The following is a 17,654-nucleotide window of genomic DNA, read 5'->3' on the forward strand; positions in this document are numbered from 1 at the left end:
GTTCCATAAAGATTCAGCCCCACATTTTAGTAGAGGATGACCCAGTGGAGTCAAAACATATGGGATGTCACTACTTTGCAAAATATAAATCTAAAGGAGATTGTGAAGGAGGCCTGTAAAGGAACCTAGAAGGAAGACTTCATGAGTCTTAAACCATCTGGCCTTTAATGAAATTGGGATTAGACATGTGTGTGTACCACTTGATAGCCAACAGATAAACAATGGTCCAGGAGCAGGCCAGCCAATAAACCTAACTAGGCCAAGTAAAACAAAAGCCAGAACTGGGCACTCCACGGAACCTTGAAAAAGTAACACGGTCAAGGCTCTCAGGTGTACTGCCAGGTAGCATAGGTTGGCATGGCTTCTAAGCAACGGAGCTGGCAAAGGATCTACCCAGGCTTCAACTAGTTAAGTCCAATTTCACCAGCATGCCAGGCCACTGAGTCAATAGGTGTACCACTTCCAAGCAGCACAGGAGCAGCGACTTTGCACTGATGAGTCTGGAGGCTCTTTTGAGACTGTATATCATCAACAGATATGAGAACATGCCGCACAAACGAAATCAGCTGTGGCGCCCATTCTACTCAATGTATCCCAGAGTCCTGGAGATGTGATGGTGAAAATGATTGTGACAGTGGAGAAGATGAAGAAAACTGTGGTAAGAAGATCAGTGTTGAGTGGCTTATCTCAAGGACCCTTTTGCTCAAAGAAGGGTGGGCAGGGGAAGCTAACTTAAGCATGAAGAGGCAGTTACGTTGACTCGCTTTTCAGTGACTTTACTATCTGCTCAACTACTTGCCCTTCCTAACTGCCCCAAAAAGTCGGAAAGAAGTTCACATGGTCATTGACCACGGCTTGCTTTGGTGTTTCTTCTAGACAAATAGAAATCAAAAGGTAAGTCATTCAAGGCACTTACATTTAGAAGTAGCCTAGTCAAGCACCACGTGGGTAGGCTTTTGTCTCTGCGAGGACAGTAATTCATGGGCCTTCCTCACTTTGGCGCCATCCCAGAAGGGGAATAGGGCCAGCAAACACATTCCTCGGTCTAAATTGGATCTCCTTATCGAAATAAATTACTTAAGTATCATACCAGCATTTCTTAGCTCCAACGCCAGATTCTATTTTAACCCTTCCAGAAGTTAAACTGGCACAGACGTGTTCGTGAACATCGTTAGCAGATACCCAAAGAAAAACTACCCAACTGGTGGTAATCTTGTCTTCTGTCAGTTTCTACCTGTAAAAGCCAATTCTGTGTCCTTCCCTTTCATGCTTCTGTTCTTGGAAAGTGTGTAATAAATGCTACACCTTAAAGGTGAGGCCCTGGGAAAAGGTTGAACAAACATTGTTTTGAACGCTCTTTCAAGCTACCGCCCTTTTTATAGGGCCTCTGTATCTACAGCTGCCCAGGAGCACGGGCCTCCTAGTGCAGTAGTGTGCCAGTGAGCTGAGGACGCTTGCAGCTGAAAAACATCCTCTGTGTAGAAATTAGCTTTGGAGGTCAATACCACTGCACCTAGTCCAATGAGTTTTGGTGTTTAATCCTAGAATTGAGCTTTATGTGGTAGTAAGCCCTGGAGCTGCCCAGTGTTTCCCTCTTAAATCTAGACTTTGCTTCCCAAGAGAGTCGTGGTCTCTATCATAATTACCACCAAATGGTGACTTAATCCATTTGGCCCGAATCTGAATCAAAGTACAAACTGGCTTATCTTTGACTCTGACTAGCTTATCACTATTAGCATACCTGGCTGCTAGACTGTCATGCTAGCCCTCAAACTGACTTGCTAAAACTTTTAAGTATTTACGACCTGTTAATCCTGATCCTCATTTGAAGGATGTAAAGAGAAGGAGCCATGCATGATGGTATAACATAATGGCTCCTTTCGGGTGATCGTGTGATAGTGCTTACGATGAGTGTACATCTGCCTGAATACCTGATGCATGATCGTCTCAGCTAATAATGTGGTCTGGCCTGATAAGCACTATGTCCATTTAAAGATAACTCAGTCTCTGCCTTCCAGAAAGGAATTCCTTGTTTAAGTTATTGATCACTTCCTGTAAGAGTTCACTGTGGCTCTCATCTCAAATTAATTTCTGGTCTTCAACTCTTTTCTTGGTCCTTTATTTCTGTTCTTGTTCTTATTCAAGTGTCCCTGCATCTTTTTTTTTTTTTTAAATATATTTTATTGATTTTTTACAGAGAGGAAGGGAGAGGGATAGAGAGTTAGAAACATCGATGAGAGAGAAACATCGATCAGCTGCCTCCTGCACATCTACTGGGGATGTGCCCGCAACCCAGGTACATGCCCTTGACCGGAATCGAACCTGGGACCTTTCAGTCCGCAGGCCGACGCTCTATCCACTGAGCCAAACCAGTTTCGGCGTCCCTGCATCTTTTATGTGGTGAGACTGTTCCTGGTATTCCAGGAACTTGGATATTGATATAATTACACTTTAGCTTTTAAGTTAAGCTAGAAAGCTAGGATTCATGACCAAAGATCTGCAGGTTAGATTTCCAGACAAAAGTCCTAAAAGGACCAGTCCTGATGCACTTTCAATGGGGCCTCCTTTCTCTCAATAGGCAACATAACATGCAGCTCTGATGATTTCACTTGCTCCAGCGGCCGCTGCATCTCCAGGAATTTTGTGTGCAACGGCCAGGACGACTGTAACGATGGCAGTGACGAGCTCAACTGTGCCCCGCCATCCTGTGGTGCCCACGAGTTCCAGTGCAGCGCCTCCTCCTGCATCCCCCTCAGCTGGGTGTGTGACGATGATGCCGACTGCTCGGACCAGTCTGATGAGTCCCTGGAGCAGTGTGGCCGCCAGCCGGTGATGCACACCAAGTGCCCAGCCAGCGAGATCCAGTGTGGCTCTGGCGAGTGCATCCACAAGAAGTGGCGATGTGACGGAGATCCGGACTGCAGGGACGGCAGCGATGAGGTCAACTGTCGTACGTAGCATTCTCATCAGTGTGGCATGTTCAGTTCTCTTCCACGGATCCACTGGGGACAACTTGGCTGGCTTCATCCCATGGTGTTTCCTCCCTTTGTAGCTTCTCGAACCTGCCGACCAGACCAGTTTGAATGTGAGGATGGTAGCTGCATCCATGGCAGCAGGCAGTGTAATGGCATCCGGGACTGTGTGGACGGTTCTGATGAAGTCAACTGCAAAAATGGTAAGGGCCTCTTCGTGTGGGTTTGTCAAGGGACTACCCTGATCGGACCCACTCATGGAGCCTCTCTTCTGTGTTTCTCTTTGCAGTCAATCAGTGCTTGGGTCCCGGAAAGTTCAAGTGCAGAAGCGGGGAATGCATAGACATCATTAAAGTATGTAACCAGGAACAGGACTGCAGGGACTGGAGTGACGAGCCCCTGAAAGAATGTCGTAAGTGAAGGGGTTGCTTGGGGACAGAGCTGGGATGGCTCATTCAGTCTAGCATGGCTAATGCATAATGTCTGACTAAATTACTTTTCATGAACTAAGTTCAATTGTTGGACTTAAGAGTGAATTTTTATGACTCAAGAGCCCATGCAGTGACAAACTAGTTCATAATTTACCTCCTTAAAGATAACTAACCAGTAATAGAGAAACTTGATCAAATCCTGCTTAACCAACTGGCCAGGGAGATGGGCTCTATTATTCCCCCAGTACACTCTAAGATGCATATTTATAAGAAAAATTATTAGAGCTTAGAAAAATCATAGATTTGAGCAGACTAAGTAGATAAGTTATTGCAGAGAGCCTGGGTTTTTAATGTTACTAGGACAAATATCAATTTGGAATAAGTTGTCAAGTAACTCGAGGACATTTTTATTTCAGATGTAAATGAATGCTTGGTTAACAATGGTGGATGTTCCCATATCTGCAGAGACTTGGTTATAGGCTACGAATGTGACTGTGCAGCTGGGTTTGAGCTGATAGATAGGAAAACCTGTGGAGGTGAGTCAAAGAAGAGACCCTCAGCCCTGGGCGGGGGGGGGGGACGGGGGCGGGGAGGAAAGGACAGTGTATTTCTGTAGGTTATCCAGGAACAGCAAGACTAATTCTAACTTCCCTCCTAGATATTGACGAATGCCAAAATCCGGGAATCTGCAGTCAAATTTGTATCAACTTAAAAGGCGGTTACAAGTGTGAATGTAGTCGTGGCTATCAAATGGATCTTGCCACTGGCGTGTGCAAGGCTGTAGGTAAATGGACTGGGGCTGGTGTTGCTCTGGTATCTTTATGAGTAAGTGCTTAGGAAAGGTACAGCTTGTGATGACAATAGCCAAATTGAAGATGAAACTAAAATACTACTTGAGAGCAACGCTACTAAGATCACAGCGCATTCTCTATCATAGGTTAAACAGAGATCATTTCCCCAGATTCCTGCCTTGGTCTATTCCTTTTGCACATGATACCATGAATACCTGCCAGCTTTGCTTACTTTCTGCTTCCAATACTTGAGTGCAATTCAAATAAATAACTTATTCGCCAGCGGCCCTGTTATTGAATGCTGAGACCTCAGAACTGCCTTCGTAAGTAGTGGGAAGCACTTGCAGGTCTCTGGGGCACGGCCTCTGGCACGAGTATTCCTGAGGTGTTCAGCAATCCTCACCCAAGGATATTTTTGCCATTGATTTCTTAGAGAGAGTATAAGGGAGAGGGGGAGGAGAGAGGGAGGGCGAGAGAAACATCAATGTGAGAGAGACATATCAATCGGTTGCCTCCTCCACACACCCGAAATGGGGCGGGGATGGAACCTGTAACCCAGGTATGTGCCCTTGACCAGGAACCAGACCTGAGACCCTTTGGAGCATGGCTGATGCTCTAACCACTGACCACACTGGCTGGGGCGGTGGCTTCACTTTTTAAGTGCTGCTCTCTTGGGAGGAGGTAACTGAGAAGGACCTTACCTTCTTGCAGCAAAACTAAATACACTGGACTCCTGTCTTGCAGGGAAAGAGCCAAGTCTAATCTTCACTAATCGCAGAGACATCAGGAAGATTGGCTTAGAGAGGAAAGAATATATCCAACTAGTGGAGCAGCTAAGAAACACTGTGGCTCTCGATGCTGACATTGCTGCCCAGAAACTATTCTGGGCTGATCTGAGCCAAAAGGCCATCTTCAGGTAACTTTCAGTTCCATTTTGGTGTCTTGGTCTAAATCGCTTGGCCTTTGGGAAGGTTTGAAGGAATTTCTCTTGTCTCCATCTAGCATCTAGTTAGCTGGAAGATAGTAAATCTAAACACCCATTCTTTAACTTTTCCATGACTATCAGTTCCTTGTTAGAAATGAACAGTCACCTATGAACTAAAAAGTGTCTACAGCTAAAAGATGATCACAGCTGACATCTTAATGTCTCCTATTTTCTCCCCTTAACTGTTAACTGAGAACCGTTTATGGTGACTACAAATAGAAATGGTAGTGCAGCTTTTCCTTAATGGGAACTAGAGGAACTCAGACAGTGGCTACTGAAACAAATAGCTCCACTGAGAAGCGTGTGGATCTGGCATATGGAACACCTAGGGCAACTAGTTAGCCTACTGTTAATGGAGTGCCAGTGAGCGGCCCGGTTCAGTCATTGGAGCGGTGAGCGGTGTTACTAGAGTTCTCTCCGAACAAGGCTGTGGACCGTTTTGTAAGCAGAAAGTCTGTTCTCCAGGCTCCGATGGCGTCAACCTCTGAAATTTCTTGTGACCTACTCTGTTTCAGCGCCTCCCTGGATGACAAGGTTGGTAGACATGTTAAAATGATCGACAATGTCTATAATCCTGCAGCCATTGCTGTTGATTGGGTGTACAAGACCCTCTACTGGACTGACGCGGCTTCTAAGACTATTTCAGTGGCTACCCTGGACGGAACCAAAAGGAAGCTCCTGTTTAACTCGGACCTGCGAGAGCCGGCCTCCATAGCTGTGGACCCCCTGTCCGGGTGTGTATTCTGTGTTCTGCATCCTGTAGCCTTTTGGGTGCTGTCTGCATAGGCCAGGAGCCCTCCTCATGCCTGAAGTAGAACTGAAATATCAAGACCTATCTATCAGCTGCTCACGAGAAAGAATTGTCTGGCTCAACATGTCATGGTCCCACCTGTGTGCCAGGCCCTCCCAGGGCAGCCTGGCTGCTGGTGGAAGCTAAGGAAACAACGCTTCTGATTTGATGTGCAACAGAGGGTGGATCTGAACCCTCGTACCCACCCACAAGGGACTTTTCATTTTTGTCGGAATGCTTTGTCAGGTTAGCTCTGGATGATCAAACCTAAGTCTTAGCATGAGCTGTGAGGTTTTGGGTAACTACATTACCTCAAGGCTTATCCAAAAGTCCAGTTGAAATTGACAGACCTCGCTAGAAACATTTCACGGAGAGGTTTCCTAAATTGCCACTAAATAACAAACAGAACAGCTAAGGAAGCTAAGCCTGCAGTCATCAGAAATGGGCCCTGTAACCTCACCAGCACACGATCAGCTACCCCTGCTATAAAACTTAACAGTTACTCTTCTTCACTCCTCAGAAAGAATCAGCCTTTTAAAAATGGAACATAGCTCTTCCGGTTTGGCTCAGTTGTGAGGGCATTGGCCCTCGGACTGAAGAGTCCCGGGTTCGATTCCAATGTATGTGTCTCTCTCACAATGATGGTTTTCTCTGTCTCTCCCCCTCCCTTCCAGTCTCTCTAAAAATCAATGGAAAAAAATATCCTCCTCAGGTGAGGATTAACAAAAAAATAAAAAATAGAAATAAAAACGGAACATATAATATGTGACTTTTGGCTGACTCAAATACATTAATATAGTGAATAAGCTTGTAGGTTCTTAGTGTTTTGTTTACACAGAACATAAGTTATAGTCTGAAGTGTTACTATTTGTCGTAATCAATCCCTAGAATTTTTCTGTTCACTCTTTGAACGTTTGTCCTAAGCTACAACTTTATTCGTTCTAAAAACACTGAGGCTTATTTCTAACTTAATTCTTCCCAGATTTGTTTACTGGTCAGACTGGGGTGAGCCAGCTAAAATAGAAAAAGCAGGAATGAATGGATTTGATAGACGGCCGCTGGTGGCAGTGGATATCCAATGGCCTAACGGAATTACACTTGGTACGTATGTTCTTCCTATGTTGACCACCAATTCAACAGCCTTCACCTGGCTTTAACTGATCTCCATTGCTAACTCTAGACTACAGCAGACAGTGCTAGAGCAGTGGCTTTGGATGGAAATAACTGAGCAATACCAATGGAATGGGGAATTTAAATTACATACTGCATAATTACAACCTAGTCCATGGGGGCCTAATATCTGACACAAATTCAGTGATGGTGGGTCTCGGGAACTCTCACCCTAAATACTCCTGGCCCAGGTGCCTTAGCATTTCCTGAATTGCCAGCTTATAACAGTTTTTCTGGCTCAGAAGGAGAGAACCACAAAATGCTAGACTCTTTTAAAACTTCTATCATGTGAGTAACATTTAAGTCAGTTACTTTGAGAACCGTAGGTACCCCTTGAGTTTCCCGAAATGGCATGCCATTTCACAAGATTTGCGGGATCCCATTAAGAATCCCTGCTGGAGCCTTAACCGATTTGGCTCAGTGGATAGAGCGTCAGCCTGCAGACTCAAGGGTCCCAGGTTCAATTCTGGTCAAGGGCATGTACCTTGGTTGTGGGCACATCCCCAGTAGGGGGTGTGCAGGAGGCAGCTGATCGATGTTTCTCTCTCATCGATGTTTCTAACTCTCTATCCCTCTCCCTTCCTCTCTGTAAAAAAATCAATAAAATATATTTTTTTAAAAAAAGAATCCCTGCTGGAGCAGGAATCATAAAAGTCAAATATTGGATTCCTTAGAGATTTTAAATGGAAGCCAGAGTCATACTGACTTACCCTGCAATGAAATTCTTTTCCTGCCTAGACCTCATAAAGAGCCGTCTCTATTGGCTTGATTCCAAGTTGCACATGTTATCCAGTGTGGACTTGAACGGCCAAGATCGGAGGATAGTGCTCAAGTCTCTGGAGTTCCTCGCCCATCCTCTTGCACTAACGATATTTGAGGTAAGACGCCTGCCTCACGTCCAAGTGTATACCTTTGAGTTACTATAGCACCTGGGGGAGAAGGAACAGGCATGGGGGGAGGAGGGGAGAGCCGAGGGCATGAGTTGAAAAGCTGCTGTCACTTAAAACCTGGGGCAAGTTAGATAATCTTTGATTCTTTGTAGCACTTTAAGAAACCTGAACTTGCTCTCTTACAGTTTCACATCCAGTATCCCAGACCAGCCTTAAATAAACTTGGTCCATTAATTTGCCAGTAAATAATAATGACCTTAGTTAGACAGTGATTTGTGTTAATCCTACATATACGTGCTAATTTGGGGGTTCTGTTTTAGGATCGTGTCTACTGGATAGACGGGGAAAATGAAGCCGTCTATGGTGCCAATAAATTCACTGGGTCGGAGCTGGCCACTCTAGTTAATAACCTTAATGATGCCCAAGACATCATTGTCTATCATGAACTCGTCCAGCCATCAGGTAACCGGGGAAGCAGGACCCTTCATGGCCACTTTAAGGGCAGGAGCATGACACAGTACCGGCTGGGTATCAGTAGCTTGTTAGCAATTCAACTTGCTCTAAAATGGAGCTTTTCCCTTTTATACCAAACACTTCAAACCTGGAGTTTGGGATATAATATTTTTATATTAGTAAAAGAGCTTCAGGACTTGAGCTCTCCTATTCCCTCCCAACCTTCCATGTTCAGTCTTTTATTTCAGTCTTTTCCACATCCCCTCGGCCTACATCCCCTCTTGCTAAGACTATGGCACTAGCCTCCGAAGTAGCCACAAACTTTCCCTTCCTTCGCCCCCCATGACGCATCTTGTATAGGATTGTGTAGATGCTCAGACACATCTGGTCATATTGTCTCCTTAAAAGACTTGATTGGTTCTATCTAAATGGAACTTTTAATATCAACCTAAAGAGTTTTTGTGCAGCAAAGGAAACTACCAACAAAATGAAAAGACAACCTACTGAATAGAAGAAAACATTTGCAAATGATACATCTAATAAGGGGTTAATATCCAATATATATAAAGAACTCATACAATGTAGCACCAAAAAACACACAACAACCCAACTGAAAAATGGGCAGAGGGCCCTGGCCAGTTTGGCTCAGTGGATAGAGCGTGGGCCTGTGGACCAAAGGATCCCGGGTTCAATTCCAGTCAAGTGCATGTACGTTGGTTGCAGGCTCCTCCCCGGCCCAGGCCCTGGCTGGGGCACATGCAGGAGGCAACCAATTGATGTGTTTCTCTCACATTGATGTTTCTCTCTGTCTTTCCCTCTCTCTTCAATTCTCCCTAAAAATCAATGGGAAAATATCTTGGGCAAGGATTAAAACAACAACAACAACAACAGAATGGGCAGAGGACCTGCCTGAATTGATATTTTTCCCAAGACAACATACAAATGGCAAACAGACATATGAAAAGATGCTCAATGTCACTAATCATCAGGGAAATGCAAATAAAAATCACAATGAGTTATCACCTCACACCTGTCAGATGGCTATCATCAATAAATCAACAAACAACAAGTGTTGGTGACGATGTACTCAAAAGGGAACCCTCGTGCACTGTTGGTGGGATTGTAAATTAGTATAGCCATATGGAAAACAATATGGAGATTCCTCAAAAAAATTAAAGATAGAACTTTCATATGATCCAGAATTCCACTTCTGAGTATTTACCTGAAGAAAACAAAAATTCTAATTCAAAAAGATATATGCACCCCTATGTTCATTGCAACATTACTAGTAATAGCCAAAATATGGAAGCAACCTAGATGTCCATCAATGAATGGACATCAATGGAATATTATTGAGTAATAAATAAGAATGAAATTTTGCTGTTTGCAACAATATGGATGGACCTAGAGGGTATTATGCTAAATGAAGTAAGTCAGACAGAGAAAGACAAATATCATATTATTTCACTTATACATATGTGGAATCTAAAAAACAAAATAAGCGAATAAACAGAAACAGACCCAGAGATACAGAAGAGAACAAGCTTAGTTGCCAAAGGGGAGGGGCTATGAAATGGGAATAATTTTTAAAAAATCTATTAGGTGACAGGTACAGTGCTAGGCCCTGGAGATATAAGGTTAAAAAAGACTGAGCTTTAGAATCCATAGAATAAAACGCTCCCAGTTTCTCAAGTGACCCTAATGCACATTTATTTAAAAAGAGAGAGAGAACATAGGAGTAAATCTTCATGTCCTTGAGTTAATGGTTTCTAATATATGATACCAAAAGCACAAGTGACAGAAGAAATAGATAAATAGAACTTCATCAGAATTTTTAAAATTTTGTGATTCCAAGTATAGTATCAAAAAAGTGAAAAGGCAACCCCAGAATGGGAGAAAATATTTGCAAACCATAAAGCCAATAAGAATCTATTAGCCAGAATACATTCAAAAATAAAAAAGCAAATATCCGAGGTAGCATGGAGGGACCTGGAGAGTATTATGCTAGGCAAAATAAGCAAGTCAGAAAAAGACAAGTATCACATGATCTCTCTTAAATATGGAATCTAACGCACAAAATAAAATGATGAATAAAATAGATCCAGAGACATAAAAGCATGGAACAGACTGACAAATCTCAGAGGGAAAGGGGAGGTTGGGGAGGGGGGTAGATTAATAAAAAAACTTACATGCATATATGCATAATCCATGGACAGACAATAGTGCAGAGAAGGGGGTAAATGAGGTTAAAGGGGAAAATAATATAAAAAATTAAAAATGGATAAATTATTTGAATAGGCATTCTCCAAAGAAGCTCTACATGTCCAATAAGTACATGAAAAGATGTTCAAAACCCTTAGTCATTAGGGAAATACAATGACTAAGCTATAATTAGGTACACTTCATAACTCTTAATATTGATAAATGAAAGAAGAGAGTTTGAAAAGAACAGATACTGTGTAACTACATTTATATGACACCTTGAAGAAGGGGAAACTATCCTATATAATATAATAAAAGGCTAATATGCAAATCGACCGAATGGCCAAACGACCGGTCGCTATGGTGCGCACTGACCACCAGGGGACAGATGCTCAATGCAGGAGCTGCCCCTGGTGGTCAGTGCGCTCCTACAGGGAGCACACCACTCAGCCAGAAGCCAGGCTCATGGCTGGCGAGCACAGCAGCAGTGGTGGGAGCCTCTCCTGCCTCTGCCACAGTCGGACATCCCCCGAGGGCTCCCGGACTGCAAGAGGTCATAGACTGAGGGACCGCCCCCCCCCCCCCCACCCCGAGCACTAATTTCATGCACCAGGCCTCTAGTAAAAATAATAAACAGATTAGTGGTTACCAGGAGCTTGAGAGAGGAAGGCTGATTAGGTGAACTGTGTGTGCATGTTGTGTGTGTATGTGTGGAGGGGTGTTACATGCATAAAAATGAATGAATGAAACTCTTAAACGTCCATATAGTTGGGTGCCTTCCACTTTGTGGGAACAAGGCATGATAAAGCTAGGAGAACATGCTTATCTCCTTCCTCGGAGCCTTCACTATGAGCTTTGGACCAGTAATTAGTGCCACTCCTGGTCACTCACCTCCATTCTCCACCTACTCCCTCACCATCCATCTGTTTAAGGCATAACTCTTGTTCTACTTCCAAGAAGTTTCTTTGGATCTCTGGTGTCCTTAGAGCATGCTGTCTGTACTCTTATATTTATTCTTCACTGGTATTGGTTTAACTTGAAGGTTAGGCTGAGTAGACAAGTTTAAACTCCTTGGGGCCAAGGATTCATGTCTTCAGCACCTAGAACAGGACTTTGTGTATATAACAGGCCCTGGCGTACTTCTTTTAAAGGATTTTTGTGTCTGAACAGGTAAAAATTGGTGTGAAGAAGACATGGAGAATGGAGGATGTGAATACCTATGTCTGCCAGCACCACAGATTAATGATCACTCCCCCAAATACACGTGTTCCTGTCCCAATGGGTTCAACCTACGGGCAAATGGCCGGGAGTGCCAAAGTAAGACTCTTTACTTTTCATCCACTAGCCAGACATACAACAGGCTATAGAACAAGACACTAGCTATGAAAACTAGCCTGGATTTTAAGAATTCTGTTTTATCTAACTCTAGGAATAGCTTTGAGAACATGCCTGGTACTAGTGCCTTCCAGGTACTCATGGCTTTACTTCAGAGTTGAGTTTTAACTCATTTCAACATCAGATGAGTCTATAAGTGACACTTTTGTCAAAGTATTAACAGGCCTCTTACTGATTAGTCCCATAACAACACTGAGCTAGGCAACATGCAGATAACAGAACAAAGCCTTAACATTTCCTCTGAAGAGAGAGGCCAGAAATTATGCACAAAAAAGGTTATGGTTACAGGAAACCTCATAGCCCCAGTGCATGACACTATCTTAAACTCACACTTAAACTTACATTTTTAGTCTTCTGTTCTTAGCTTTTGGTTAAGCGGCAAATTCAACTCACATGTTGTAAGCAAGGAGCTCATATTGTAAGGTTTTTATTAGTTTAATCCTGAGTCCCTGCAGGGACTAGCTCCGTTTACTGAGAAAGTAGTTGCAAGACAATCTGGGGTAAGACTAGTATTCCTGGTCATCTGTTTTCAAGAGCATTTCTTTTTTTAAAAAAAAAAATATTTTTATTGATTTCAGAGAGGAAGGGAGAGGGAGAGAGAGAGAGAAATAGCAAGGATGAGAGAGAATCATTGATTGGCTGCCTCCTGCATGCCCCCTACTGGGGTATCAAACCCACAACCCAGGCATGTGCCCTGACTGGGAATCAAACAGTGACCTCCTGGTTTAACCACTGAGCCACCGCTGCCAGGCTCACGGGCATTTTTTGTAACTTTCAGGAGCCTGGACATTGCTTAGAGGGGTCATGAAGTGTGGCTGTGTGTCTTTTTAAATTGTCAAATTTCAAATGCTTGCTCTTCTGCCTAAAGTCTCATGTGTCTGGTTTTGTCCAAAGACTGCTCTTTCTCCCAGTTTTGATACATCCACCATGCAACTTAGTTCAGCAGTGATTTGTCTGTTTCCCGTGGTATTAAAATAACCTAGCCAGGGCTCATCTGGACTAAACAACTAGCCACTCTGGAACCTTGGCATTAACCAGGTTCTTGGTTTTTATAATTCAGGTACTGCAACTACTATGACTTACAGTGAGACAAAAGATACCAACACAACAGAAATTTCACCAACTAGTGGACTAGTTCCTGGAGGTATTGGGTTCAGTATTGCAAACTGTTAATCCCAACTAACAGCCACACTTTGTATCTATTACTTAAATAATTAATACAGCCTTTAACTACTAGCTCTGCCCCGATTGGTAACCTACTTTTAAACTGCAAAGACTAAGAAGCTTCGAGTCTTAGTCTGACCTGACTTATCAAGGTTTGTGTTAGAGAAATGTTAATGAAATGGCTATAACAGCATGTGACTCTCAAATACTTCTAGATCAGTTGTTGCTGCTATACAATCATAGATACTGAGCATCGTGATGGATGCAAGGGTATGAGGCTCTCCACGAGATGGGTGCATTTCCAAGTCTGAGTTCAGATTCTTCTAAACTGATTCTTCTTATCCGCCTACAGGGATCAACATGACCACAGCAGTATCGGAGGTCAGCGTTCCCCCCAAAGGGACTTCTGCTGCGTGGGCCATCCTTCCCCTCTGTAAGTCGATTCTTCATATATGTGGAGCCCATGAACTTCTTAGATACCGGGTGGGCATTTATAGTTCATCTGGAGACATACTTCCCATGGCCCCTTGTACTTTCATAGCTCTCATGATACTGAATTACATTTTACTCCCTCCCCAACATGGCACACTGAGTTGAGAGTCCATGCCTTTTCTCTTCAGTGGTATCCTTCCCACAGTGACTGGCAGTGATAAATGTTCAGCTATTACATGAAGGGTGCTCATAGCTTTCTACTTCAGAGTGGTTAGTCTGGCATACCCCCTTTCACAGTAAGTCCCTTTAAGTAAAGAAAACTGTTCCAATTCTCTTTGAAATATATATAGTATTTCACACAGAGGAGATACAATGCTCAAATGCTTTCTTGAAGAATTATAGGGCATATAGGGAGTAAATTAAAAAGTTAAGAATTTTCAAACCCAGGGAGATGGACCTCTAAAGCTACTATTGAGTATGTGAATGCTAAGGCACTATGCTCTAATGGCCTCTTTATCCTAAATTACTGGATTGCAAGCTCAGCGAACACACTAGGAGGGCCCCTGGAAGAGCTCTCCAGAAGCTTCCGCAATTTCAATTCATTCTGCCTGGGAAGGGGCCCTGGACACTACGTTTGCCCAGTCTAGAGAATAACACTTAACCATTGGTCTGACCTTGTTTCAAGCTCCTGCCCATTTAGATTCTAACTTCTGGTCATCTCAGCGTCATAGAACATGAAACTTTTAGGAATGTAGCTTATGGATTCATGAACATGATCTTTTTTCTGTTTTGAGACTAGACCTTGCTTAGTTGCCTTTGAACTTTTTTCAGTGCTCTTAGCAATGGCAGCAGTCGGTGGCTACTTGATGTGGCGGAACTGGCAACACAAGAATATGAAAAGCATGAACTTTGACAATCCTGTGTACTTGAAGACCACTGAAGAGGACCTGTCTATAGACATTGGTAGACACAGTGCTTCGGTTGGACACACGTACCCAGCAGTAAGTCAGCTTTGTGTCCTCTATGCCATTGTTTGCAGTAAGACTTTTTGGTAATGAAACTTCAAACTCAAGCTATGACTGTCTGGGCTAGGAAGAGCCAGTAGGATCATGGACCCACCAAATACTTCATTTACCAGAGATTACACAGTCTAGCCTGTTAGAACATAAGTCAGTCAGTTGATCAGCACCTGCCTCGTACAGGATGACAAGTAAGTCAACTTCAGGTCATCACTATACTATTGGAGGTATTTTTGGTTATAGAAACTACATGTAAATATTTGCATGAACCAAGTAGCTCCTTTTTGAACTATTAAGTAAGTAAATTAGCATATCATATATAGGAGAGTTAGCTTCAAGTCAGTGTATTGAGCAAGATTCTTTGGGCCAAAATTACCAAATGCTTGGAAGTGTCCTATCCCACCTAGTATAGCTAGCTAGTTTTTCACTCAGTCACTTGTTTTTTAGTTGAAACCCAAATGGAGTATTTGGCCTTTATTTAGGGACCAGTCTGAACAAAACAAGTGCTGAGCACTCCCTCTCCAACATTCTGGTAAAACAAAGAATGGTAGCCAATTCATGGCACACGTGTGTCTGTCTATCCATATTTTTCTCCAGGACTTGAGATCATTAAGTAGAAGTTGCAGAATTAGTCACACTATTTCCTCTCTCTACCAAGTAGATACAGCTGAATTCAAGTTAAACTGCACTAGTGACACAACTCAATACTATTTTGGATCTGACTTCCCTTCTATGTACCTTTGAGTTCTGAATGGCCAACTCAAAAGCAAGGTCCATTTTAGTGACTAGAAGTGCTACCAATGAGTGATCAAGCTCACTCCATATTTTTTCTTTTCCACAGATATCAATTGTAAGCACAGATGATGACCTAGCTTGACTTCTGAGACAAGTCTCAACCTTTGAGATCCAAACCAATAATTCCCCAATTTGGAATGGTAACCAAGCCAGCAGCTGAAGTCTCTTTCTTCCTCCAGCCTGGAAGAACATCAAGATATCTGCGTGGATCAAGCTTGTGTACTTGACCGTTTTTATATGACTTTCATAAATATTCCCGTCCACACTCTGCTTCAGCTTTGGATGTGGTTCCCTATAACCCTTGAATTTCTAGACAGTATTGCCACCTCTGGCCAAATATGCACTTTCCCTAGAAAGCCATATTCCAGCAATGAAACTTGTGCTATAGTGTATACCACCTGTACATACATTGTATAGGCCACCTGTAAATATCCCAGAGAACAATCACTATTCTTAAGCACTTTGAAAATATTTCTATGTAAATTATTGTAAACTTTTTCAATGGTTGGGACAATGGCAATAGGATAAAACGGGTTACTAAGATGAAATTGCCAAAAAATTTGTAAACTAATTTTGTACCTATGAATGAAATCTTTGACCTCAATGGAGGTTTGCAAAGACTGAGTGTTCAAACTACTGTACATTTTTTTCCAAGTGCTAAAAAAATTAAACTAAGCAGCTTAACCATGGTTTATGCCTATTCCTCTAGGAGAAACTATAAACAGTCTAAATAGTATCAAATGTTCTAACTAAATATATGAGCTATAGGTCTTGTGGTTGTATAATTAAGTCTATAATATTACTATTTTTTAATAACCAAACGCAAAAAGGACAAGGTACTACTAAATATTTCCTCTGCAATGATTTATTTTCTAAAAAAAAAAGCTAAGGTAGCATGTACCTTGAATTTCTCTTGCTTAGAGAAAACTTTCTTTTCTCATTAATTTGTTTCCTGATCTAGAAACATATGCTAAGATTTCTATCAATTCAGCTTCTTCATATTAAATTCATTTTTCCATGTTCTATAATTATATATATAGTTCAAGAACCAGTGCCTTCTAAGGCATGGGAAAGGACTGTCTTCCTTTATGAGTCTAGCCAGTCTACCATGAAGAGAGCTAAGAACAATAACAAGTGGTACCATTCTTGAACCATCTAAAGTAGCGGTTCTCAGTGAGGTTAAGGTTAGCATCCCTGTTTCCTGGGAACTTGTTAAAAATGCCAGGTCAGAAGCTCTGGAGGGGGGCGGGGGGTCCAGGAATATGTGTTTTCACAAGCCCTTCAGGTGATGATGTAAACTAATGTTTGAACATCACTGTCCTCATGTTATTTTGTGAAGAATCTGTAACATCTCCTAATTTTTCCGTCTAGCTGGCCTAGAATGGATTCCTTCCATGGACAACTTCTAAAACATTTAGTATGAAAAGCAGATTTTAGGTAGAAGAAGTAGCACAGGGAATTAGTTAAGTTTTCCATCCGATTGGCCATGACTTCCTTTCTCTAAATGCTCAGGACACCAGCAAGGAGAGGAAGATACAAGGCTTGAAGCCCTGGGAAGATGCTCTTCAGTCCAAATCGTGGTGGGGAGTCAACTGCAGAAGGTGCAGCGATTCCTCTGGGAATGAAATGACCAATGCAGAAACACAAGGATGAGTAGCAAAATGGATTGGTGGTTGACTCCTATTCCACTCGCATGTGGAATATAGATAAGACAGTTGACATCTTGCTTATGGTTTAGGCCAAGATATCCATAACTCTGTATGAAGTTGCTTCTATCATCCCATTTAATAGATGCCCTCTTGTGCTTTTGATCAAATGGATGAAGGTGAAAAGTAGGTTAGCATACATCATACCTAAACTCTGAAGACCACTGGTTGACTGCTACTTTGACCTTGCTGTAGTACAAAACCCATTGATTTCTTTTTTTTTTAAATTAGAGCAATACAAAATTATCTCATAGGAAGCTTAATGATACCAGTGTTACAAGTATTATATAGTATTAGTCAACTATAAGGCCCAAAGTCATCATTTTTAAGAACAAAGTATTATTCTCCATTATCTTCTCTTGGATTCCAGTCCCTAGTGTGTTCCTTCAGGTGCTAAGTTCCATTTATCAACCTTCAAAGAGTCAAAAACATCTCATTCTTTTATCTGGCCCTCCTCAG

General features: G+C 42.5%; 1 protein-coding gene across 4 annotated transcripts in view; it reads left to right on the forward strand.

Moving 5' to 3' along the window:
• The window catches only part of VLDLR (very low density lipoprotein receptor), a 33,818-nt gene extending 17,621 nt beyond the window's left edge, over positions 1-16,197 (forward strand). Inside the window, exons 4-19 of one of the 4 annotated variants that reach the window (XM_070431566.1) lie at positions 536-658; positions 2,579-2,950; positions 3,053-3,175; positions 3,262-3,384; positions 3,820-3,939; positions 4,062-4,187; positions 4,939-5,110; positions 5,695-5,913; positions 6,952-7,070; positions 7,878-8,017; positions 8,350-8,491; positions 11,855-12,001; positions 13,140-13,223; positions 13,596-13,676; positions 14,507-14,676; positions 15,536-16,197. In XM_070431566.1, the coding sequence (XP_070287667.1) occupies positions 536-658; positions 2,579-2,950; positions 3,053-3,175; positions 3,262-3,384; positions 3,820-3,939; positions 4,062-4,187; positions 4,939-5,110; positions 5,695-5,913; positions 6,952-7,070; positions 7,878-8,017; positions 8,350-8,491; positions 11,855-12,001; positions 13,140-13,223; positions 13,596-13,676; positions 14,507-14,676; positions 15,536-15,571 (2,297 nt within the window). In that variant the 3' untranslated portion in view covers positions 15,572-16,197. The remainder of the gene's footprint in view (positions 1-535; positions 659-2,578; positions 2,951-3,052; positions 3,176-3,261; positions 3,385-3,819; positions 3,940-4,061; positions 4,188-4,938; positions 5,111-5,694; positions 5,914-6,951; positions 7,071-7,877; positions 8,018-8,349; positions 8,492-11,854; positions 12,002-13,139; positions 13,224-13,595; positions 13,677-14,506; positions 14,677-15,535) is intronic. The other 3 variants (XM_070431567.1, XM_070431568.1, XM_070431569.1) reach the window with 3 other exon arrangements.
• Positions 16,198-17,654: the final 1,457 nt, after the last annotated feature.

Source organism: Myotis yumanensis, unplaced genomic scaffold (assembly GCF_028538775.1).
Source record: "Myotis yumanensis isolate MYYU_CA2020_CCGP unplaced genomic scaffold, mMyoYum1.0.hap1 SCAF_12, whole genome shotgun sequence".
NCBI classification, from domain to species: domain Eukaryota; kingdom Metazoa; phylum Chordata; class Mammalia; order Chiroptera; family Vespertilionidae; genus Myotis; species Myotis yumanensis.